General features: G+C 35.7%; 1 protein-coding gene across 3 annotated transcripts in view; it reads left to right on the top strand.

The window, feature by feature from the left end:
- Positions 1-25,856, top strand: part of DCAF17 (DDB1 and CUL4 associated factor 17) — a 55,506-nt gene that overhangs the window by 9,771 nt on the left and 19,879 nt on the right. For all 3 annotated transcript variants that reach the window (XM_054506146.2, XM_064586673.1, XM_045868638.3), the window contains exons 4-13: positions 3,058-3,194; positions 4,089-4,167; positions 5,124-5,213; positions 7,771-7,875; positions 8,177-8,282; positions 15,504-15,646; positions 19,352-19,461; positions 22,403-22,493; positions 23,202-23,285; positions 25,304-25,459. In XM_054506146.2, the coding sequence (XP_054362121.1) occupies positions 3,058-3,194; positions 4,089-4,167; positions 5,124-5,213; positions 7,771-7,875; positions 8,177-8,282; positions 15,504-15,646; positions 19,352-19,461; positions 22,403-22,493; positions 23,202-23,285; positions 25,304-25,459 (1,101 nt within the window). The remainder of the gene's footprint in view (positions 1-3,057; positions 3,195-4,088; positions 4,168-5,123; positions 5,214-7,770; positions 7,876-8,176; positions 8,283-15,503; positions 15,647-19,351; positions 19,462-22,402; positions 22,494-23,201; positions 23,286-25,303; positions 25,460-25,856) is intronic.

The raw sequence follows: 25,856 nt of genomic DNA on the forward strand, positions 1-25,856 counted from the left end.
TTTTTAAGGAAAAATAGAACTTACAATATGGGACCAAAAATAATGTTTAAAGGATAAGAGGCTATGCTTTGAATTTACTATTAAAATTATTTCTCTCTCTTTTTAAATACTGTTGTTTTTATATAAATTGTAGTTTTCCAGAGCTGCTGCTTTCTTTTTCCCTAGACACTTATTCTCTTTAAAAAGAGACACCTTTTTAAAAATCAGAAGCTTTAAATCTATGCTTTCTTCCCTGATTTCTTTTTTCTTTTTTTTTTTTTTTTAAAGATTTTATTTATTTATTTGACAGAGAGAGACACAGCGAGAGAGGGAACACAAGCAGGGGGAGTGGGAGAGGGAGAAGCAGGCTCCCCGCAGAGCAGGGAGCCCGATGCGGGACTCAATCCAGGGACTCCAGGATCATGACCTGAGCCGAAGGCAGTCGCCCAACCAACTGAGCCACCCAGGCGCCCTCTTCCCTGATTTCTTATTGACCCTGATTTCTTATTGAGAGCTGAAAATAACTGTTGTGCCTCCAACATCTAAAGCCTTTTATTTTTATTTTTTTTTAAGATTTTAAATATTTATTTGAGAGAGAGAGAGAGAGAGAGAGCATGAGCCAGGGACGGGGCAGAGAAGCAGACTCCCTGCTGAGCAGGGAGCTGGACATGGGACTTGATCTTGACCCCAGGACTCTGGGATCATGACCTGAGCCAAAGGCAGACGCTTAACTGATTGTACCACCCAGGTGCCCTCTAAAGCCTTTTTTTTTAAATAAGTATTTTCTTTCTTCTTTCTTTCTTTCTTTCTTTCTTTCTTTCTTTCTTTCTTTCTTTCTTTCTTTCCTTCCTTCCTTCCTTCCTTCCTTCCTTCCTTCTTTTCTTTTCTTTTCTTTTCTTTTCTTTCATTTGTCAGAGAGAGAGAGAGAGCACAAGCAGGGGGAACAGAAGGCAGAGGGAGAGGGAGAAGAGGCTCCCTACTGAGTAAGGAGCCCGATGCAGGGCTCCATCCCAGGATCCTGGGATCATGGCCTGAGCCGAAGGCAGATGCTTAACCGACTGAGCCACCCAGGCATCCCTAAAGCCTTTTAATCCATTTTAATTTGGGGGTGGGGGTGGGGAGGAAGACAGATTTCTTAATTGAGAAAAGTTTTGAAGACACCAGTACAAAATCACCAAAAATGTAAAGCAATCCTTGCAAAAATAAAGTTTCTAGTAACCTAGTTCCTATTCTCACTTCTTTTACTATTTTCTTCTCATTTGAAGTTAAACAGGATTTTCCATTAAGAAAACTGAGAAGCATATATTGTTGTTAACATATTGATGTGAAACCACATTTAAATCAGCACCCTTGTTTTTCTGAGACAGTGTGTGAAATACAACTTTTGGTTTAGGAAAATAGCTCAAACCTATTACATGTGCTATTTCAAATTCTTTTTTAATAGGCAAGGTATAAATAGTATATTTTTTAAAATTAAGAATCTCCTTGGGGAGGGTATGTGCTATGCTGAGCGCTGTGAATTGTGTAAAACTATTGAATCACAGACCTGTACCTCTGAAACAAATAAAACATTATATATTAAAAAAAAAGAAGAAGATAGTAGGAAGGGAAAAATGAAGGGGGGGAATTGGAGGGGGAGATGAACCATGAGAGACTATGGACTCTGAGAAACAAACTGAGGGTTTGTTTGGTGAGGACTTGATCTCACCACCCCAAGATCATGACTGAGCTGAAACCAAGATTCAAATGCTCAACTGACTGAGCCACTCAGGTGCCCCTAAAAAGGAAGTTCTAAGAGGAAAGTTAAGGATAGGAAAGTTGGAATTAATCTAGTATTCAGTTAGGCTGAAAAGTGAATAGAAAAAAATGAAGGCATAGTTATTTTATATATGCTTTTAAAGATTTGTCTTCTCTTTCAAATGTTAGGGAAAGAAACAAGGTTGTGTTTGTTTCTTGAGTGTGTGTGTGTGTGTGTGTGTGTAAGCTTATTAACTACTAGAAGTCTTACATTAAAATCACATGCAATGACGTAAATATTTTTATTCTATGGTGTCTATGTAAGTATCATCTCCTGGAAATTCTTTTTTTTCTTTTTTAATTTTATTTCATTATGTTATGTTAGTCACCATACATTACATCATTAGTTTTTGATGTAGTGTTCCATGATTCATTGTTTGCGTATAACACCCAGTGCTCCATTCAGTACCTGCCCTCTTTAATACCCATCACCAGGCTAACCCATCCCCCCACCCCCCTCCCCTCTAGAGCCCTCAGTTTGTTTCTCAGAGTCCATAGTCTCTCATGGTTCGTCTCCCCCTCCGATTTCCCCCCCTTCATTCTTTGAAACCTGGCCCATCTTCTGTTTTTCTTTGGCTGCCTTGATTCTGCATTTTAGCTTTCATTTGGAGTTACAGTAGAGCCACAGTAAATCGTGGAACAATTTGTCCTTTTGCCATTTTGACTTCTATCAAAAGGAAAACAGGTCTTGGAATAAAGAAACATTTATTCCTTGTGGAGGGGGAGGAGCAGAGGGAGAGGGAGAATCTTGAGTAGGCTCCATGCCCAGTATAGAGAGCCATGTGGGACTTGATTTCACCACCCGAGATCAAGACCTGAGCTGAAATCAAGAGTTAGATGCTTAACTGACTGTGCCACCCAGGTTCCCCAAGAAACATCTATTCTAGCAGGTGACTTACGCTGATGCTATTATACATGGTTTTAAGAACTGTTATTATTATCATTGTCATCACAGCAGCATCATTAGTAACACTCCTAATGTGTTATGATGATGATTGGCTCACATTTATTGAATTATTTAATACTAAATAATAAGTAATAAATTATTTGAGGTACTGTTTAAGCACTTTATGTGAATAAACGCACTTAATAAGTTAATGATAAAAATAATTACCTACAGTTTCATCTTTCCTTGTCTAAATTCTCTATTTGTACATTTAATATTTCCTCTTTGGTTTACTTATCTGTTTCTTTAAGGTTTTAGCTGTTTTCTTTGGACATAGATTTCTGTAGATTTGTTCATGACCAACCAGTTTCATTTTTACATCTTGTATTTTTTAGGGGGAAATACTTCCCAATCCATCAGATTATAAATCTTCACTCATAGCACTGACTGCTCATAATTGGCTGTTTCGCATATCAGCAACTACTGGAAAAGTCCTTGAGAAAATATATCTTGCTTCATATTGCAAATTCAGGTATTAACTGTGACTTTATTACTCAGAATTTTATTAAAATTTGTGACTTGTGGCCCAGGAAATTACAAGTTTTAGATTTTTTTTTTTTTTTTAAGTTTCCCATTGTATATCTGGATCTCAATTTATAAACCTTTTCTCTTTTTCTCTCCTTATGACTACATTTGAAGATCTGAGGATACAGACCTTTTATCATTTATTTTTGTATCACTCATAAGTAATTAACCTTGGCAGATATCTCTCCCCCACCCTTTTCAAATTTCCCTTCTACAAATAATATTTTATATGTTCTGTGAATAGTATTTTATATGTAGGTTTAATTTCAGGATAGGTTTTCCTGAAGGCTAGTCTGTTTCGGTTAAATCACCTGCCTAGTACAGTCAAGAACTGTTTTGTTTTGTTTTGTTTTGTTTTTAAAGTGATCTCTACACCCAGTGTGGGGCTCAACCAAGATCAAGAGTCACATTCTGACTGAGCCATCTGGGTGTTCCTAAAAGCCGTTATTTTAACTTAGTAGTTTTATATATTATATATAGACATATTTGGAGTAAATATATGCATGTAGAATGTGAAGGTAACATTTTTAATGCTTTTTGTAATGTTAATGTCCATTTTAAAGTAGGAATGGTCTTTTTTCTAAGTTTTGAATACTGTTTGATCAAACAGTTTTTATTTATTGACACTCTAGAAGGATTAAAATTCAATATATACATATTTTTTAATAGGAATATATCCATATAAAGATGTGAGGGAATTTTTAAGTTATTTGTTTTTTAAAATAAATTAATTTGCTTTTATAATTTAAATAAAGAACTGTTTATTTATGAAATATCTGTTATATTTTGATTATAAGGAAACTTACCCAAATGAATAACCTTCTCTTCATCCTTTTACAAGATACCTGAGCTGGGACACTCCTCAAGAAGTCATTGCAGTCAAGTCAGCTCAAAACAAAGGCTCATTATTGGCCCGGCAGGTAGACATCTTTAAATATCAATAAATAAATCTTTAAACATCAGTAAGATGAGGAATTTGTTTCCTGAGGAAATTGTCTGCAAATTTGTTAGGAAAGAACTAATGATCTTGGATTTCTGAAGAATGGTAGAAAGGTTAAGAAAATTATATAAACTTAATAAATACCCTTTAAGCTGCTTTGGGGAAGTACAACAGATTATTTTACATTCCACAGTGGAAAGAAATTGACAGAACCTTATTCTTTAAAGTAAGGAAGCTATCTTTTTCAAGCAGAGAAATCATTCAAGCTTTATTGATAATTTTTTCTCATTTCACATAGACATGTCAGTGTAATTCTACTTTCAGATGATGTGACTATGATAACTGTCTTTTGATTTGGCTCTTTATTAGAATTCCAATTTATAACATAATTTATATTATGTTAATAAAATAATATATGTATAATAATGACATAATTATATATGATATTAGAAATCTATATTAATTTATATTATAATACAGAAAATATATTTTATTATGCAGTATATAAAATGTTTTTGTTGTATAGTATGTAAAATATGTTTTGTTGCTAAGAAATGTTTACTGTTAATGTTTATTTATTTTTATTTTTATTTTTTATTATTTTTGATGCGGGGCTTAAACTCATGACCCTGAGATCAAGACCTGAGCTGAGATCAGGAGTCAGAAACTTAAATGACTGAGCCACCCAGGCGCCCCTATGTTTACTTGTATAGATTTGTGTGTGTATGTGTATGTGTATTGAAGGGCTGAAGGTTTAATGGACATATTTTGAACATGTATGCTTTCCTGTGTAAGTAACTTTGCAAGGTAGATAGATGTTTTCAATTCATGAAAACATCCACAAAACTGCTAGGACAGATGGATGTTTTCAACTCATGAAAATAGTGTTTCTGAAATTCTTTTGAGAGCTGCCTGTAATTTAATCTTTCCTTTTAGGCAGGCATTCAACAGCCTGTTTTGCTGTACCTTGCAGTGTTCCATGTTTTACCTTTTTCACTTATAGGGATTCTGGAGATCAACAAGAAGGTAAGCACTTACTTATTTTATTTCACTATTAATTTTTTGATAAGATGTGATATCAGTGTATGTTTGTTTATTAGGTGTTTTGATTGCAAATGTTCCCTTGACTGTAAAAAGCTCTCTGATCTAGTTTGTTTCATGTCAAAAAACATGAGAATGTTTCATTTAGGAAGAAAGCCTAATCATCCTTTCATCTTTCTGCATGTTTTTATGCCTTTAAGTGGAAGTGTTGAATACCTTTGGTGTCATTAACAAACCACTACTTTATAAAATTATGAAATGAGTAAGGTGCTTTTTTTCAGAGGATATTCCAAAGCTTGTTAAAATGACCATTAGGAAGATGAAAAGCTACAACAAAATGAGTCATTTTAATTGCAAAGTATAGATCTAAAATTTGTTTTATGTTACATAAACAAGACATATAATTAAATATGTGAGTTTTCCAGCTCGTTCAGTTATAGGTTTTATTCTTGTCATTTTTCTTTTTTTTTTTTAAAGATTTTATTTATTTATTTATTTATTTGACAGAGAAAGACACAGCGAGAGAGGGAACACAAACGGGGAGTGGGAGAGGGAGAAGCAGACTCCCTGCCGAGCAGGGAGCCCGATGCGGGACTCAATCCAGGGACTCCAGGATCATGACCTGAGCCGAAGGCAGTTGCTTAACCAACTGAGCCACCCAGGCGCCCATTCTTGTCATTTTTCTTGATTTATGGTCTGTTATATGGGAGGAAAGAAAAGACATACTTCCTTTGAGTAAAAGAATCAATAGCCTCCTACTTTCCATTAAAAAAATTGTTACTTAGTCTGGGTGGATAGTTATTTATTGATCTATTCTACTAGTCTTTAATTACACACCTCAAGTATTACTGAGGTCAGATCTTCAGGGTCTACTAAGAGTCATTAGCAAATAAGATGAACATATTAAAAAATTTTTGCATAAGCATATTATACTAAGCTACATAAAGGCGAATGAATAGTATCAGTTACTTATTCATTGTTTTGTGCCAGGCACTTTGAGTAGTTTATAACTTTGTAACATATAGTGGGTTCAACTAGGAAGTTAAGCAGCTACCCAAATCCTAAGTAAGTGGAGAAGCTGGAATTAGAAACTGGGTTTGACTCCAAAGTGTGAACCAAATTTTAAGATGCAGTGGCTGCTTTATTAGAGCACTCCTTGTTTGAAAACATGTTTGAATTACATAAGTCCTCCTTTTCAAAATGGGAAACAAGGATCAACAAGTAAAAAATCATGAGCTAGTTAAGATCGAAGCAAAGCATAATTATCTTTCAAAGAGATGACAAGAAACACAACTTACTAATTTAACTTTTCTTTGTGCTTGTGGATGAAGTAGTTGTATGTACTTATTACAGGCTGCAACAGGAATGAACAGTTAACTAAATCATAAATTGTTTCTATTTATTCTTAGATGCCTATGATAGTCATTGGAGGGATGTGGTTTTGATTAGGGTTAGTAGGAACTGAAGCATATCTTCCACTCCCCATGTATAAGAGACTACCCAGGGGCGAAGCTCAAAATGTACTTTAAGCTCGTCATTGGGTAGTAAATCTTCTCTAAGTAATTTGTCTTGAGTAGAAACAGAAACAGATTTTCACTTAATTTCCACTTGTTCTTTCATTGCTATGAATATTTGTCTATGTTGGCTTTTGTTAAATATTAAAATAGGCACAGAATCAAGTTACTTTATCAGAGCTCTGTGGAGGATTAGGACAGGATCCAGTGCATAGAACAAACCCAGAAAGGGAACAAAGAGCCAAAGCCTTACTCAGGGTTAGCCGGGCTAAATGCCTCTATAGGGGCTTGCTTGGTCTTTTAACACGTTTGGTTTTTATATGACTAAAAAATCAAACAGTATTAGATATTTAAAGAACAAAGTAATGATAAAATTCTGGAGTTGGCTGTTTTTCATTAGAAGTACTTTCTTACATCCAGCCTTTTCACTTTTAGCTAAAAAATAAGTTTCTTTATAAATAACATTTTAGCATGAAGAATAAGTCCCTATATTTACTCTAGTACACATATCCTGCATGGTAGAATTAGATGGTCTCAGTGTATGCCTAGGTCCACGAGGAACAGGATGTGTTATTAAAAGATATTGACAGAACTGTAAAGCAAATGGATGAAGCAAATGAATACTGCTGAATCATTTTTTTCTTTTTTAAATTTATTTATTTTTGATGTAGTGTTCCATGATTCATTGTTTGCATGTAACACCCAGTGCTCCATTCAATACGTGCCCTCTTTAATACCCATCACCAGGCTAACCCATCCCCCCCACCTGCCTCCCCTCTAGAACCCTCAGTTTGTTTCATTTTGAGGGTTAAGTGCTGCACTCCCATTAGTGCTCCTGTTCGAGACTCTAGTGGCCTACTACCCTATTGACACTTTAACTTCAAGTCTCTAAATTATAATTAAGTTATATGGTAGGTAGCAGTGTTGTAGTGGTGACCTGAATATTAAGCAAATGCACAAACCACTGTGAACACTCAGAGGATTGGCCTTCTGGTCTTTTCTCAGGTGATATCTACCTTTCCCCTCAGATTTTCGGGAACGTTACAGATGCTACCTTGTCTCATGGAATACTAATTGTGATGTACAGCTCAGGACTGGTCAGACTCTATAGCTTCCAAGCCATCACTGAACAGGTAGAGAAGACTGAAATTTGCCATATTATAATAACTCGAGGTTTGGACTGAGGTATGACTTTTTTTTTTTTTTTTAATGAAATGCTTTTAGAATAAGGCACTTGTGTAGATTTCAACTCTACAAAACTGTACAAATGCAGAAAGACAAAGTAACCTTTAAAAGAGGGGAGGGAAGATAAACAGGCCTTGAGTCAATAAAGATATTTTCTCTGTCATATACATGTGAATTTGACTTTTTCTTTCTTCAGACAGCAAATAAGTTGGTGCTAAAGCCACCGTTTTTGTTTTGTTTTGTTTTTAGTTCATGCAACAGAAACTTGACTTAGGGTGTGCATGCAGATGGGGTGGGACTGCTGGAACTGTAGGAGAGGCTCCTTTTGGCATTCCTTGTAATATTAAAATCACAGGTATGGCTACTATATAGCATTTTTTTCACCTTAAGAAATAAGTGGTCATATAAATAGTTATTTATTGTAATCGTCCAGATGTTTTCTCATAATTTAATTATAAACTCAATTCATTTTACTTCTATATATACAGCATATTCTTTGCTATTGAATAGGTGTTAACAAAATCTATCAGTTATTCATTGAACTGAAGGCCTGGGGATACTGAGTTGTTTGGCTTTTAATTAGGGGAAGGTGAAACCCAACATCACTGATAAGAGAAATGCAAATTAAAATTATCATAAGATATATCTTTTCGGATTCTCAAATATCAAAAAGTTACATAACAGTGTTTGTTAGAAGTATAGAAGTCTGTAACAGTATATTCATTTATTATTGGGGTCCTTTGTGGAGGACAGTTTGTCAATATGTATCAAAGCTTTAAATGTATATATTCCTTGAAAAATTCCATGTTTAAGAATTTATACCAGATATATTCACATGTCTACAAAATGACAAGTGTACAAGTACAACATTGTTTCTAATAACAAATGATTGGAAATAACATGTACATTGGTAGGTGGCATTAACATTTCATTGTTTGGCTGTATCATAAATTTAATTGTTAAAAAAAATTGTTTTTGCATTGGTATAGAGCAATTCCCAATATATATTACCAAGTGATAAAAAGGAGTATAAAATTGTATATAAAAAGCTTCATTTGTATAAAGAATTCATATTCACATGTTAAAAGTATACATGTAAGTATACTTTTTTTATACATATACAAAAATTCATTAATTCATGTTTTTATTTATTTTTAAAGATTTTATTTATTTATTTATTTGACACAAAGAGAGAGAGAGAGAGAGCACAAGCAGGGGGAGTGGCAGGCAGAGGGAGAGGGAGAAGCAGGCTCCCCAAGGAGCAGGGACCCCGAAGCGGGCCTTGATCCCAGGACCCTGGGATCATGACCTGAGCCGAAGGCAGTCGCTTAACCAACTGAGCCACCGAGGCGCCCCTAGTTCATGCTTTTAGATTTGCTTGGAATGTATGGAAGGTTACCCAAAAACCTCATAAATAGTAGTTACCTCTGAGGGATAAGATGAAAGGAAGATTGAGTTTTCATTATATACCTTGTAATACTTCTTGAATGTGGTGCTTACATTGTGATTCCTTGTGTATGCATGTACACATGCAGCTCCTTGAAATTTTAAGAACTTGACTTATATACCATTTTATTGATGAACTCTAAATTTGTTGAACCAATTCACTAGTCTGGACATGTAGGTTATTTTTAATTTTCTATGATTACAGATAACATAAGAATATTCCTGTAACTATTAATGATTCTTGCCTGAATCAGGTATGTCATTTGGGGTGGCAGAATGGCCATTTGAAGGATTCTCTCATTCCTTCTACCTTTAATAACTAACATTTTTTCACAAATAAAGACTTTCACTTTTCACCTAGGAATGAACTATAATTCCTTCTAAAAAGTGACAGTAAATACTTATTCCTTCTCTTTAATTATCAATATTTGAACAAGGAGTTGGTATAATAGTCACTTCCAATGGTGGCGGAATATTTTAGAGGTCAGCACACATATAATCCCAATAGACTCAAGGATTTTTATTTATTCAAAATTATATAGTTACAGTCATTATTCTTAATGATGTTCAAATTGCCCCAAATTTGGCCAATGAGAACTCCCATTTTGACATACCCCAGTAGTCTTGGAGAATTTCCTTTTTTCTGGAACAGTAATATATCCCAGGTTTGTCTTTTACTTTCCTTGTCCTAGATCTGACAAGGAGCCATTTTAGTAGAAAACAACATCATTGACTGTGTTAGTTACCCAGGGCTGCTGTAACACCACAGACTGGTAGCTTTAAACAAGAAAAATTTAATCTCTTACAGTTTTGGAGGCTAGAAGTCTGAAATTAAGGTGTTGACAGAGACGACTTCCCTGTGAAGACTCTAGGAAAGAATCCTTCCTTGCCTCTTCTAGCTTCTGGTTGTTGCTGACAATCCTTGGCCTTTCTTGGTTTGTGGCAGTATAACTCCCATTTCTGCCTGTCTTCACATGGTCTTTTTTACTCTGTTGTCTTCAAATCTCTCTCTCTCCTTATAAGCACACCAGTCATAGGATTTAGGACCCACCCTTATCCAATATGATCTCTGCAAAGACCCTGTTTCCAAATGAGGTCACATTCACAGATACTAGGGGTTAGGACTTTGACTTATCTTTTTGAGGGACACAGTTCAACCCACAACATAGACCAAGATCTAGTTGTACTCAATGCAATTGGTTGTCTTTATTTTTTGGTGAACAGAGCTGGGAAATATAGTAAAACAAAAATTCATTAGTTCATTTTCATATTTCCAAATTAATTGTTCTTTTATTTTATATTTGTATTTCTTTTGGCTCCCACTTAACTTGATTCCTAATAAAATTTTATCCTATTATATATGTGATAATCTTAAAATTGCCATATCAGTGCTACCACTAAAAACTATAGTGTTGTGAAGGTTAAGATTTCTCTATGGTTCCTTTTGTCCTTAGTGTATAGCCCAATAAGTGTACTACAGAAGTAATGTGTTCAAAGATTATTTAAAATTATTTTTCTGTATGATTAGGTTACCAATTTTATGTAATTAGATTCATTTGTTTTAGTTTGTTTTCAATTTTAGGTTTCTTTTTCCCTTTGACTTTATTCTTGAAGTTGTAAAATGTGTATATTTCAAAGGTCAAAACTATATAAAAAGATATTGTCTGAGAAATTTCACTTCTATATATAGTCCTTTTATTCTGTTACTTCCTTCCCCCTACCCCACCCTGCCCCTAGAAGTAATCATTATTTTTAGTTTCGAGGTTATCCCTCTGTTGTTTGTTTTTATAAAAATAAGCAAACGTGTGTGTGTATTCTTTAAATGTTACCTTCTTTCTTATACCAAGTGTAGTATATCATATATTCTGTTCTGTACCTTATATTTTCACTTAACATGTATCAAAATTTTTTAAACATTTATCTAAGCCGAAGGCAGATGCTTAACGACTGAGCCACCCAGGCGCCCCTAAACATTTATCTAATAGAAGAAATATATAAGATTACCTATTTTTCTTATTGAGATAAAATTGATACGTATATATAACATTAGATTAGTTTCAGGTGTACAGCATAATAATTCAGTTTTTCCCAGGACAAGTCATCTCCCACTTGCAAGTGATTCTTCATAATTAGGATATTACTAAGGCTAGACATCAGGCAAAGCGGGATTCTTGATGGTTTTATCCCTTAGCCATATTTTTCCCAGGAGCTTCCTCTATAGCTGTAAAATTACAAATATAGGCTTTAGCCACGCATATAGTGGCCACCTTTAACCAAACCCAACATGCAGTCACCCACAAATTTGAAAGGTGGACCTCCAAAAACAAATGGTCCTTGATATCTTGACTGTAGCTCAAGAAGAAACTTATGCTAATATTGAGACTAAATATTTTGTATATATCCCTGATAACTCTAACATATCCAAAGTTTTAGCAGACATGCACATAGAAATTAAAGCAATGTCTGACTCCTCTAATTCTCTCAGTGATTGGATTTCTTCCTGGTTTAGCGGAAATGGATAGTCCTGATGGAAACCACTTCTTTTACTAGCTATGATAATACGTATGCTAGGTCTTTTTATTGAGGGAGCTATTGTTATCACATGCTCTGCATAAATATGCCAGACAAATTATGTCAATAGAAACTGTAGGAAGCATCCCATTCTTATGATGAGGCCTCATGAGTGCCTCCAGCTCAAACAGTCTGCTCCTAGGGACCCTCCATGTAGTGAGATAGCTCAGGATTTTTATGCCTCTCAATAGGTAGGATCTATAATCTCTTTCAGCCTGAAGAAGTTACAGAAGATGAGACCTTCACTTTTCAACACCCCTTAAGAATTAGGAAGATAAAAATCTCATCGTAGGGAATGAGCGAGAAATTGAAGGGGACCCCATGAGAGAAAAAGCTGTTTTTTTCCTTTGCTTCTTTTCCAGTTTCTATTCTTGCTAGGCAGGACCTGCACCCCTATCCCACTTTACACATGCCTTATAATGCAAATAGTGCATGTCCTCCTTGTAAGGGACAAAGAGTTGATGATTCTCTAGAATAAATAACATCCAAGGAAGGACCAGGTGAGAATGACTGGACGAAGTTATCACATATGCATTCCAGACCATCAGAGCTAGACATCTCCATGCCAAGACCCCCTGGCTCCAAGGAATAACACCTGAGCCCTCATCTTTGTTCTGAACTGTTCCTGGATACCTGAGAGGATGTGTACACCAAACCACCATCCTCAATAAAAAACCCCAGACTCTGAACAAAGATGAGACTCATGCTCCTTTCCTTTCCAAGTCCCATGGAGTGTCTGTCTATATCTGCTTGCTCCATACCTTCAATAAACTCTGCTTTCACCTCAAAAAAAATTCATTTTTGTATACACTACTAAGTGATACGTAGTGTAAATCTATGTAAATCCACAGTAAATCTAGTTACCATTTATCACCATACAGTTGACCTCCTTCACCCATTTCAAACACCCCTCAACCCTTTCCCCTCTGATAACCGCCAATCTGCTCTCTGTCTCTATGAACTCCTGTAAATAATGCTGCAGTGAACATAGAGGTGCATATTATCTTTCCAAATTAGTGTTTTCATTTTCTTTGGGTAAATACCCAGTAGTGGAATTACTAGACCATATGGTAGTTCTATTTTTAATTATTTTTGTAAGATTTTATTTATTTATTTGACAGAGAAAGAGAGAGAGAGCACAAGCAGGGGAGTGGCAGGCAGAGGGAGAAGCAGGCTCCCCGCTGAGCAAGAAGCCCGACACAGAACTCAGAACTCGATCCCAGGACTCTGGGATCATGACTGGAGCCAAAGGCAGATGCTTAACCGACAGCCACCCAGGCGTCCCCTATTTTTAATTTTTTGAGGAACTTCCATGCTGTTTTCCATAGTGCCTGCACCAATTTACATTCCCAGTAGTGGTGCATGAGGGTTCCCTTTCTTCAACATCCTGTTGTTCTTTATCTTTTGGATAATAGACATTCTAACAGGTGTGAGGCAATATCTCATTGTGGTTTTAATTTGCATTTGCCTGATATATTCCCTATATTTTAAAGTTACAGAAAATTCATTATCCTATTATAGCCATTCTTTTATAAACCATACAACCATTTTGTACAATTTATATTAAAAATCTGAAGTATCATTGCTTGACCTTTCACAGACTCAGAGCATTATAATAATTATTATTTTCTTTTTAATGCCTCTCTTTCCACAGTCTAGCCAGTAGGAGCTCCTTTTGTTGGTTCTCTTATTCTTTTAATACTACATTGACATCCTTGTAAAATATCCTTTATAGCAATAACCAGCTGGTTCAGACCTATCTTAAAATTTCCTCACTACAAGACATGGAATCTGCTACTCTCAGAATTTCTAGGACTCTTTAACTGAAAATATTATTAGAGATCAAAATTCGGGCTCTTGAGGTTAGTGGGGACCCATCAGAATTGTGATGAACAGAGTCCTGCTGCTACTTTGGGGCCATTTTTAGCAACTGCTTAGAAAAGCATTTCTTTTTAAATACATCTTTTTGGATTGACTTTTTTTTCCTATTGTTCATACCTATTTTATATTCTCTACAACATACCTACTTGAAATTTTAACCCCAAATTCAAACTCTAATTATATTTTTTCTTTTTATATTTTTTTTCCTCGTTCACCATCATTTGATAGCTACCATATTATCACATATGATGTTTGTACTTCTTTCATAATTTACTTACTGATGTTTTTTGCCCAGTTTTCTGTTGGGTTCATATTTTTCTTATTAAAAGACTTCTTTTTTTTTTTTTAAGATTTTATTTTTTTATTCATAAGAGACAGAGAGAGAGAGGCAGAGGGAGAAGCAGGCTCCCCGCTGAGCCGAGAGCTTGATGCGGAACTCGATCCCAGGACCCTGGGATCATGACCTGAACTGAAGGCAGACACTTAACCATCTGAGCCACCCGGGCACCCTAAAAAGACTTCTTTATATATTAAGAATATTACTCTTTTCCTAGAAGTTTAAAAAAAAAAAAACGCACTTTAAGCATATTTAATATGTTTATACTTGTCTCTTTCTCAGGACTGTCAGTTTGTGATTTCACTTTTCATTATTTTTCTCCTGTGTATAACACCAAGTGGTAAATTGTCTGTATGAAGAAGCCTAGTAGAGTACACACTTCTATATGTAACATGTGATTCTTGAGTCTTCCTACCGCAAGCCCCTTTACTGACAGTGATGGCCTCATAACCTCTCTTAAGGTAGAGGGGTAAAAAAAACGAGTCGTAGATTAACCACCTGCTGAAACAGACTGTGTGCTTTGTGATGTTTCCCAAGTACTGTCCAAATGCTATTCTGGTCTTTTAAAGCTGTAGTACATTCCACTTAAGCATTTCTCTAAGTACATCTGTTTCACTCTACTTAAAATTAGTTGTTATCAAAAAGACTAAGAGGCACCAACAGATACTTTTATGGTGTCAGTCTCTAAATGACAGTGACTCACTAGATGTATCTAAACTAGTTAACTTGTCTAAAGATGATTAGTAGTAGTGGCTACCCTTTAATAAAGCTTCCATTGTGACAGGACCTACCTGTCCTAAGTGGTTACATTCATTATGACCAATAGCACTTCTACACTGGAAATCTTAAGACTGCTCTGATAAAGTTTGCTAAGTATAACCTGTTAGTCTGGAATATGGAAGATCGCTTCCTCACATCTGAAGGAATTATTAGACTTAATTACCTATTAGGATTGTTATGAGTGTTGGAAATAGTATCTAACCCAGAGTCTGAGACATACATGCCTAGTAAATGGTGCTTTTATTAGATGTACTTTGTCATTTTTTCTCCTCATAAGCACCTTCAGCCCACTTTTTATCTCCATTCAGCTGCAGGTCACACATACTCTGAAAACAGATGTCTAGAAAGTTGACCTCATAACAGCATTTGTTTCCTACCAGCTTTCTCTCTTCTTAGCAATCAGCCTCTGTCCTGATTATATTTTATTTCCTGAACGTAGTAATTTTTCATTAATGAAAATTCATAGATGGTACACGCAAAGAAGGGTTGAATTCCGTTCATGAAAGTTCCAAGGCTACCAGAACAGAGAAAATAATAAATTCCTTTTGCCCATCTCTGCAGACACACCTCCACTGCTCTTTGAGGTATCCTCCCTGGAGAACGCTTTTCAGATTGGAGGCCACCCTTGGCACTACATCATCACGCCTAATAAGAAGAAACAGAAAGGAGTTTTCCATATTTGTGCCCTGAAAGATAATTCCTTGGTAAGTCATGAGTGATCAGACTTTGAATAGTAAATTTGTATCAGAAATTCTTTATTTTCTGCTTCTATAATAAGAATTCCTAAGAATTACTTTTTATTTGTTTGTGTTGATACTTTGTAAACATTGTTAGGTACAGAAGACTACAAAGAATATGACAAACACTTGTGTGTACTACCAAGAATTTAAAAGCATTAAGATTTGAAAATTTTTAGAAACCCAAGATTTCTCATGGGATTGCTACAAACATCTCTGAAGCTCCATAGTGGAAATTATTGATGGAGTATGTTCAGGCTGGTGCAATGTGTGGTTGGGTCTGTTTTTTCATGGTTTGCTGTTATTAGCTTTCCAGAGCAGAACCAGGTAAAACTCTGTTGGTCACAATGTAAGCATTGAAACACTTTGAATTTTCAAGAACATTGTTAAGTTACTTATGGCGGAATAGGAAGAAATGGTACATGGTAAGACAATAGAAATTTCTACCCCTTGAATTAATTTTCTTTATTTTCTTTTTGAAATGATTTAGGCATGATTTATCATTTAATTTAATTTAATTTAATTTATTGAGGGCCTAATGTGTGCCAGGCATGGCTGGGGACACATTCCCTTCCCTCAAGTTGCTTAGACTCTTGAAAGCACACATGTAGATAAATAAGATGCAGTCTGTTAAGCACAGTGATTAAGATAAGCGTAAAAGAGCAAACGCACAGGGAGTGGTGGAGGGGTTCCCCTTTGTTTTGTATTGCCGAGTTAGTGTAGTTTATTTCTGGAACCTATATATTTGATATATCAAATGATCTGACTTTTTCTGAGGCAGACTCGGCTTATTCCACACCCATCTCTTCCAGGATCGTGCTCAATCAGTCACTGTTGGACGCAGTGGCTTTTAGTCACAGGCCACCTTTCACCACACCAAAGATCAACACAGTCTTGGGTCCAGTTATCTATTTTCTTTGATGTCACTGCCAGGGAACACTGTGTCTAGTGTCTTCTAGTTTTCTTTTTTGGGGACGTTGTCCCCTTTCATTTTTTCATTTACCTATCACATGTGGCAGCTCCTGTTTGGCCCAGCCCAGGGATATCTTCTTTTAGAGTGGCCTCTCTAGGGTCTGTTCCCTGTCATGACAAGTCTGTGATTTGATTGTCCACCTCTCAGCCAGTGAACATTCTTCAGCCATCAGGACCTGTCACATCTCTTTCACTTAACTTTTCTATCCAGTCAAACGCTGTACGATTCACGTTCTGGATATTTAGTACATATTCTTTTTACATAAGAATTGATAATACATATTGTGTGTGTGTTTGTATATAAAATGGCCTCCAACATCTGTATCAAGCATGCCTGTCAAGTACTCAACTTCTATAATAACTGATTATAACATCTAGTCTTATCTACGTTTCAACATATTCATAAATGCCGAAGCCAGGGGAAGTTTTCAATTCTTTTGCCAGACAGCTTTGCTGTAGTGACATTAACTTAAGGATGCTTATGCCCATTACTTCTCCACCTGTCAGTCAGAAGAGTAGATAACCCAAAAACACATAACTATAGTAGATAACACAAAAACGCAGCCAAACTGAAGAATTCAGAAAATGTTTCAAAGCTTTCTATTAAACTGAGCTTTAAAATCTAGCATTCAAGCACATAACAAAAACTACAGAAGCTGGTAATAATGCTGCCTTATATTTAACACAAAAAGAGATAGTATTTCTTTCGCATGTTAGTAGTAATTATAATAAAAGGAATTGTCTAAAGAAAGATGTGTATAAGTATGTACCTGTTTTATCTTAAACAAAGGGGCATCCAGAGCTAATGCCATATTGGACACATTAATTTCAGTGGTTGCAACCAAGGTGTTTAATTAAATTGATTTCCTTATATGTACAATATAATAATACCACCATTCCTATTAGAAATTATTAGAATACTTATAAAAATTCCTGAAAAATTAAAACATTCACTAATACAGAAAATGTGTTAAATTCCATTTTTTAAAGTTTTTTTTTATATATTTATTTATTCCTGAGAGACAGAGAGAGAGAGAAGCAGAGGGAGAAGCAGGCTCCCAAGGAGCAGGGAGCCCGATGTGGGACTCGATCCCAGGACCCTGGGATCATGACCTGAGCCGAAGGCAGACGCTTAACCGTCTGAGCCACCCAGGCGCCCAAATTCCATTTTTTTAAAAGCATGGCAAACAAAGCACTTGTGACATAGCCCCCACCTACTTCCCTAGTCATTGTATTTCTTTTGTAGGAGCCAAAATTAAAATTTTTATTCATGTGTACACATATACATGCTATATAGGATTAACATTCTGTGTTTTGTGTTTTGCCATCTCTTCTTTTTCGCCGTTTTGTGCTCGTCCTTTAAGGCTTAGTTTAAGCTCTGTTTTTTCTTTCTTTTTTTTTTTTTTTTAAGATTTTATTTATTTATTCATGAGAGACAGAGAGAGAGGCAGAGGGAGAAGCAGGCTCCCAAGGAGCAGAGAGCCCGATGCAGGACTCCATCCCAGGACCCTGGGATCATGACCTGAGCCGAAGGCAGACGCTTAACCATCTGAGCCACCCAGGCGCCCTAAGCTCTGTTTTTTCTTCTAATATTCTGCTCACCTGGATTGGATGCTTGTTAATATCCTGTGCATGGCTTGATTACTTTGTTTTCTACACTTTTTGTTTCTTTTTGTTTTCTATACTGTCTTATTTCTGTTTATGTTTCTGGCTCCCTTTTTGATTATGAGCTTTTTGATGGCAAGAGTTATGTTTAGTTCATGTGAGGTACAAACACCTAATGTGATACTTAAAACATAGTGTCCTGTCAGTATATGCTAATGAAATTAATAAGTCAATAATTAAAAAGTTTTATAAGTATCTAATAGGAAAGGTGGTATCACTTCACTTTACATTGGGGAAATAAAGAAATTAAATGAAATCAATGTATCCATGCTAATATTAGTTCTTAGTGCTCCTATGTATAAGGCAAAACATTAATGTATGTATGTGGTCCTATATCATGGAGGTATCTTTTTCTTTTCTTTATTTTAATGTCTAAATGTCCTACCATGAAATAAATATCTACTTGCCTAAAAGGCTAAGCAGTATTAGACCATTTCTTCATTATTAGAGGTTTATATTGGACTTATCCAAGGAGATTTATATGACCTGTTTCTGAGATTTGGGGTTGGGTTGCATGTTTATCTTTGTGCTAACCACTCCTTTTGACAGTTTATTGGGGATAGGCAAGGGAGGAAGAAGTCATAGGGAACCGTGTGTGCATGATTGTACAGAGTTACGTTGTGGAACAAGTCCTTGAACCTCAGATTCAGAGCAGCTGTGTAAAAGATTGAGCAAATGATTCATCCTTTTTATATATCAGTTTCCTCATCAAAGTGGGGATATAATATATGCTTTGAGTGTTGTTAAATGAAATGACTCTAAAACATCTACTACAGTACCTGATACAAATTAGATGCTTGAGATATGATAACTGTTAAGTTATTATTTGTGAGGTAAATTGTATGGTACAGGGTAAATGTTCTGGATTTCTCAAGTGTGAGTGTCCTGATTCAATTCTTAGACATATCCCAGTTCAACTGTTGATATTTTCTCTGCCCTGTACCTTTGATTTACTGATCTGTGACTGAGGTTAGATTTGAAAACTTACTTTATTTTCCCTTAATCTTTATTTTCAATATTTTTACCCAACTTCAGGCAAAAAATGGGATCCAAGAAATGGAATGTTGTTCTCTAGAATCTGACTGGATCTATTTTCATCCTGATGCTTCTGGTAGAATAATACATGTCGGCCCAAATCAGGTCAAGTGAGTATTTTTATTAATTACTTTAAAGTGAAAAGTAGCTTTTGGAAGCATTTATTGGCATGTTTATTTTTTGCCAGCTAACTGTTGACTCAATTATAGAAATAATTAGCTTTACAGGTTGCTTCCTCAGAGACTGGCATCTAGAAAACTTTATTCTTTCAGCCTCATCATTACTCTTTGTAGGTGTTATATTTAAATAAATTCTTTGATGGATGATATATGGGTAAAAGATTCAGATTGGCTTGTCCTCATCATGTTTTAATTCTTCAGGATTAAGGAGAGAAATGATTTGTCTTTGTTCTAAAAGACAGCTTTAGAACAGGAGTTGTTTGAAGTAAACCTTGTTGTTTTTTTTTTTTTAATATATATATTTTTAAGATTTTATTTATTTATTTGAGAGAGAGAGAATGAGAGAGAGCACATGAGGGGGGGAGGGTCAGAGGGAGAAGCAGACTCCCTGCCGAGCAGCGAGCCCGATGCAGGACTCGATCCAGGGACTCGATCCAGGGACTCCGGGATCATGACCTGAGCCGAAGGCAGTTGCTTAACCAACTGAGCCACCCAGGCACCCCTGAAGTAAACCTTGTTTTGCTTTGTTGACCCACATCTTCCATCCAGTTGACCTTTCCTTCCTTGAAACACTCTTCATTTGGCTTCCCTGACACCACAGTTCTGAATATTTTCCTCCCTCTTTGATGTGTCTTTCTTAGTATCCTTTCACGTTCTTTCTCTTCTACTCAGACTTTAGTTATTGGATGTCCTCAGGATTTAGACCCTATTTTCTTCTCACTCTTCATTCCCTTTCTGCATGATTCTATTTATTGATTCTTTTTATTCCCTCGGCTTCATAGATCATGTATACACCAAAACTCCAAAATTTATATCCTGGCCCAAACCTCTCATGCTAGAAATCTGGAATTATTCTGAACACTTTGTTACCTTTTTGTCTTTCTTCAGTACATATACATATACTCATGTGCATTTTCTCTCTCACACATACACACCCCCCCATATATCCTGTGAGTCAGACCATTGTCATCACTACCCTGGACTCTAGTAATAGTCTACTTACAGGACTCCCAGGAATCCGTTTTTATACTCTTTAAGTCTGTTTTCTTCTCAGCAGTGAGAGTGATTTTTAGAACCATTAACAAACACAAAATCCTAACCAAGTGGATTCTGCTTTAACCTTTTTATGGCTTCTTATTCCTGAGATAAAGACCATCATTCACTTAGCATGGTCTGAAAGACTCTCCTCCCACTCAGTTTATTTCAGTAATGCTGTCTTATCAGACAGCCAGGGACCTGTTTCCTCTGTTTGGAGTGTGTTTCCCCTCCCTGTTCTCTTGCCTAACTTCTATTCATATTTCGTCGCCAGCTTAAATATCTCCTTTGCACCTAGTCCTTGCCTGATACCCCTCGTTAGATTAGCTCCCCCATCATATTTTCACTGCATGCACTGTGTTATCCTCCTCTAACACAGCAATTTTAATTAATTATTTGTTTGATTATCTGTTTAAATATCTAGCTTTGGAGTCATCAACTCAGTAATGACAGGGAAAGAGTCTGTTTTGCTGACTATAACCCCAGCACTGAGCATAGTGCCTAGCACAGAGTAGGTGCTCAGTAAATTTCTTGAATAAGAAAGACATTGTCTGCCTTCTGTATTTCTTATGCTTCATGTTAATTAGTTTACCTTTCTGGATTGTTTATAAAGAAGATAAAGGGACTTAAATAAGATTATGAACTTTTATAAGAAGTCTTAAAAACTGTAGTTCAGCTTTAGCAACCCTTGGTTTTAATGTTTGTTGCCTACCCACCTTTTCTTTCTTTCTTTCTCTCTCTCTCTCTTTTTTTAAGAGAGAGAGGAAGGAATGGGCAAACGGAGAGTGAGAATCTTAAGCAGGGTCCACTCCCAGTGTGGAGCCTGATGCAGGGCTTGATCTCACAACCCTGAGATCATGACTTGAGCTGAAATCAAGCGTCGGATGCTTAACTGACTGAACCACCCAGGTGCCCCATTACCCACCTTTTAATAGTAGTTTGAGCTTAAGAAAATAAGGTCTACAAAGAGTGTGTGCCCTTTTGCCAGGTTCTAGAAGATAGGCACTTTTAAATATTGGCACTTTTTAATTTAAGATAACAAATTGAGTAATTTAAAATATAATCTGATTTCTTTGCCTCTGGCAAACTCTAAGGCTTCTGGCTCTCTCTGGCCACAGTAGCTGCTTCTCCCTGCTATTCTCTTTGCCTGCGTCTGAGACTTTAAGCTTTGAGAACATTGTGCTTTTGAAGCTTGTTAATGTTGTAAACAGATTTGTGTGGGCGGTGAGCAAATTATTTTCTTTTCTCTTGCTTAGTAAGTTTGATCCGTTAGGCCATTTGCACTCAGAAACCCCAAATCTTTAAATATAATCCTACGATAAAAGTATTAAGTAAATTGCAGTTTTTAAATATTACTCTTTTATGAAAACTCTTAGTTTAGGTTTAGTTCCTAATCCAGTCTGCCTTATAGTTAATTCTGAGTGTTGTTCATTGATATCTCGTTCTATCTTCAGAAGTAAAAAATGCCAATATCTACTATAATGCCACCATTAAAGCTGAAACGTTAAAGACCTATTGCAGGATGACAAAGATGAGGTTCTTTAGAGTAACTTTCATTAAGCCAGTTTGGAAGATGGCTTAGGCCTGAGGAAGCTGCTTCATTACCTACTTCAGGAGTACCTGTTGTCACAGGTTTTTCTGTTTAACAAAAATCTCTGAATTTGAAGTTTATGGATGCTAAAGTGATCAGACATTAATATTTCAGACTCCACAGGAGGAGAGGAGAACTAACTTAGTGTTGTTCCTGTAATTTTCATTTGTTGAGTTTCATTTCAGTAGTTCAACTTTGGCACTTTGATGATGTGTTGAGGTCTTAGGATCTTTTTTCTCTTTTCAGAGTTTTAAAGCTAAATGAAGTAGAAAATAATAGTGCCCAGCATCAGATCTCTGAAGATTTTGTCATTTTGGCCAACAGGGAGAAGAACAATGTAAGCCAGGAGTACTTTAAAATTCTTTGTATATCACTGTCTTTCTATTTGAGAATATAGTATACAAATGTGTTTGTCTTTTAGTGTGGCTGAAAAGAGCAGCAGAATAAAAGTCTGGATTTTTTTGTCTATGTAGGTAGCTGGTCTTAGCCCCATGCACAATTGAGATTTGAAAAGAGTTGATTATATTGAGCTTATCTTTTGCTAATTTCTGTTTCTTTTCTGGGTTTCTCTTTCAGTTTTTATTGATGAATTTTCGACCTTTGGGTTTAATTAATTATGCAAACTTAGATTGGGGTAGATATGAATCTTTAAAAATCACATACCATGCTGTAACTCCAAATAGTTCTTTTTCTTTAGTGTACAAATTAAGAACATGAAGAAAATTATGCAGAGAGAAATTTCCAAAAGCTGATCCACTGTAGCATTGCTGTACTTATACTAAAGCAAAAATCAGAAGGGCGAGTGAAGTAGCAAATCTGTAACCTTTGTATTTATTGTTTGCCTATAATGGCATTTTATCCGTAATTTATTATAGTAAGTATTTTTACTAATTAGAGGATGAGAAATCTGATTCAGAATTTTCTCAGTAGAGGAAAGAATTGTGGATGTTGGATAAGGTTGGTTGTTTAACAAAATTTAGTAGTTTTGCTATTTATTGCACATAAAAGGACTCATCATATCTTTTTATTTCTCTCCATATGATAGAATGAAAACTTACCCGTTGTTACAGCTTCTGGACGGGTGGTGAAAAAAAATTTTAACCTTCTGGATGATGACCCAGAACAAGAGGTATTACTTTAGCCTGAGATAACAAATCAAACTAGTGTGTACTAGCCCTGTGGTTTTTAAATTCTGCTTCCCAGACTCTGGGATATAGGTTGGGGGTGAGCAGTTCCATGCGTTCTTCATTGGTAGGATTGTGCATGGTATTTCAATCAGTGCATCCCCATCATCCTCTCCTCTCATACTGGAATTATTTGTAAGATTTTATTTGCAGAAATGTTCTTAGGACTGAAATAATTTGAAAACACTGCTAGCTTATGGTTTTGTTTTGTTAATGTGCACATTTCTAGGGAAATTTCTTAATAGAAAATACTTTAATTATATCCTTATGACTTTATGGCTTTTGCTTTATTTTTTACTTACAAGACATGGATATGTTTGGTAATGATCGTGGGCCAGGGAAGAAGGGTGTGAGGGTGTGATAAATTAGTTCAGCCTCTGGCCTGAACTTGACATTGCCAGTCACTGAGCTAATACATTTTTATCCTTTTCTTTTAAAGAGGCATTGAAAGTTCTTATGAAATCAACGGACAGTGATCATGCTTCAAATATATAACCATTGCATGAATTCTAAATCTGTCTGGACCAGAAAACTGTTTGATTGCATAACTATTTCTAGATAGAAACATTAGAGTAGCCTTCTAAGGATAGTTTTTGAAAATCTTTTAAAAAGATTGGAGGTGACCCAGTATATGGCTACTCTCAAAAAAGAAATTATATATGTACATTTGTATATTATGTAATGTATTATGTATATATGTACATATATATATTTTATGAAATATATAACATATAAAATATGTAAAATAAAGGTATATAAAATAAATACATGTATATTTTTTTGAACCATAGAAATCTATTGAGAACAAAGCAGAAAGCTCCCTGTGTATAAAACTATATTCGAGAAAGACATACTAAAATTACTGAAAGGTAGCAAAAATAATTAACAAGGAGAAGGTGGTAACAAAGAGAGAGATACTCTACATCAAGAGATTAGAGAATAAAAACTTTTAGCCTATAAAAGAGAAGCTGAAAGGGTTGTGACTAAAGGCTATAAAATCACTACACCCAGGCAAGAAGTCTACTCTTTGAATTTTGACCAAGGTAGTATTAAGGCAAAAAAGTAAATAAAAAGAAACCATGTGTAATAAATCTCTATAAATTTTTATGTCATGGGTAGTAAAGGCAGAAAATATAAATAGATGAAAAAGCAGTTTGACCAAATGTGAGTGAAGGATTAGTATGTGGTGGTTCAAAGAAACTTGTGCCTGCCAAAATGTCCCTTCCTATGGTCCATCCCTGGATGGCTGGCATGGATCTGCTTCTCCTGTGAGGCTGTTGGAGTCACAGGTTTACTTCCTTAAACAGAGTTTGGGGTTAGATTTTTCTCTCTTAAGACTTTACCATCATTAATCATTTCCAGCTAACATCTCTCATCCCAGTCCTGTTCTGTGGGTTGGATTTCAGTTCCTAATTAATATTCTCCCTCAAGTATAAGCAGCCATTTTTGCTTTCTTTAGGAAACCAAAAAGCATTAAAAAAAAAAGATGGCCAATAGAGTCATAAATAGTATGTGATAGGCTGTCAGTTCTTCTTGAAATGACTTGTGTTTTTCTGAGGTAAGGAAGTGGGTAGTTTTTGGGTTTCAGAACTGAACTTCATATATTTAGTCCTATGTGGAAACCAGTGAACACACATGTCAGAAGCAACAGTTGAGTACCTCTTTTGAATTTGGAGAAGTTCTAGTTTGCTGTCATAACAGAATTTCAGTAATATTTTGGCTGAGATCTACATAGACTTGGTCTGTCAGAATCAGTAGGATACTGTTGCAGTCTTCAGAATCTTGGGACTTTACTAGGCATGAAAGTAGAGACCCATTTCTACCTATGCTCTCATCCATTCATTCCTCTCTTTACATTTTAAAAATAAGTAATAGAACAGTTAAACTACAAATAGAAATAATCCTAACTGGATAACCGGATTTTGCCTCTCTTTTCCTCTGCCTTACCCATCTATTCCCTGAGACTTTTAAAATTGTGGACTATGAAGATGAGCTGGATTTGCTTTCCGTGGTAGCTGTTACCCAAATAGATGCTGAAGGAAAAGCTCACCTGGATTTCCACTGTAATGAATATGGAACTTTACTTAAAAGCATTCCACTAGTGGAGTCATGGGATGTGGTGAGTAGAGTCCATGGAATACAAAGTTGTAAGAATTTTCTTTGTAGGTGATATTTATTGGAACAGATGTTACTGTGTTCAAGTCAGTCCAGGGTCACCTATACCGGTGACCACATCAAAGAGGACATCCTCCTACAGGACAAAATGAGTACTTCTTAAGCCTTCCTTCCCTAGGAACTCGAGGATGCCTCCTTTCTAGAGGCCTTAAGGATGAAGTCTTATGTTTTATTCTGAGACATGCTGTCTATCTCCTTACCATACTCTTTGGTTTTCTCACATTTTATAAGTTTGGTAACATTTTTAAAAATAGAAGTATATGGTATTGAATCCCCCCAGTTATTTAATAGAGATGATATCTAAGCATTAGGGTTTCCAGGCACTCTCAGAAATATTTGTC

Source organism: Mirounga angustirostris, unplaced genomic scaffold (genome assembly GCF_029215605.1).
Source record: "Mirounga angustirostris isolate CCGP_5_RB_7025 unplaced genomic scaffold, mMirAng1.0.hap1 SCAF_3, whole genome shotgun sequence".
NCBI classification, from domain to species: domain Eukaryota; kingdom Metazoa; phylum Chordata; class Mammalia; order Carnivora; family Phocidae; genus Mirounga; species Mirounga angustirostris.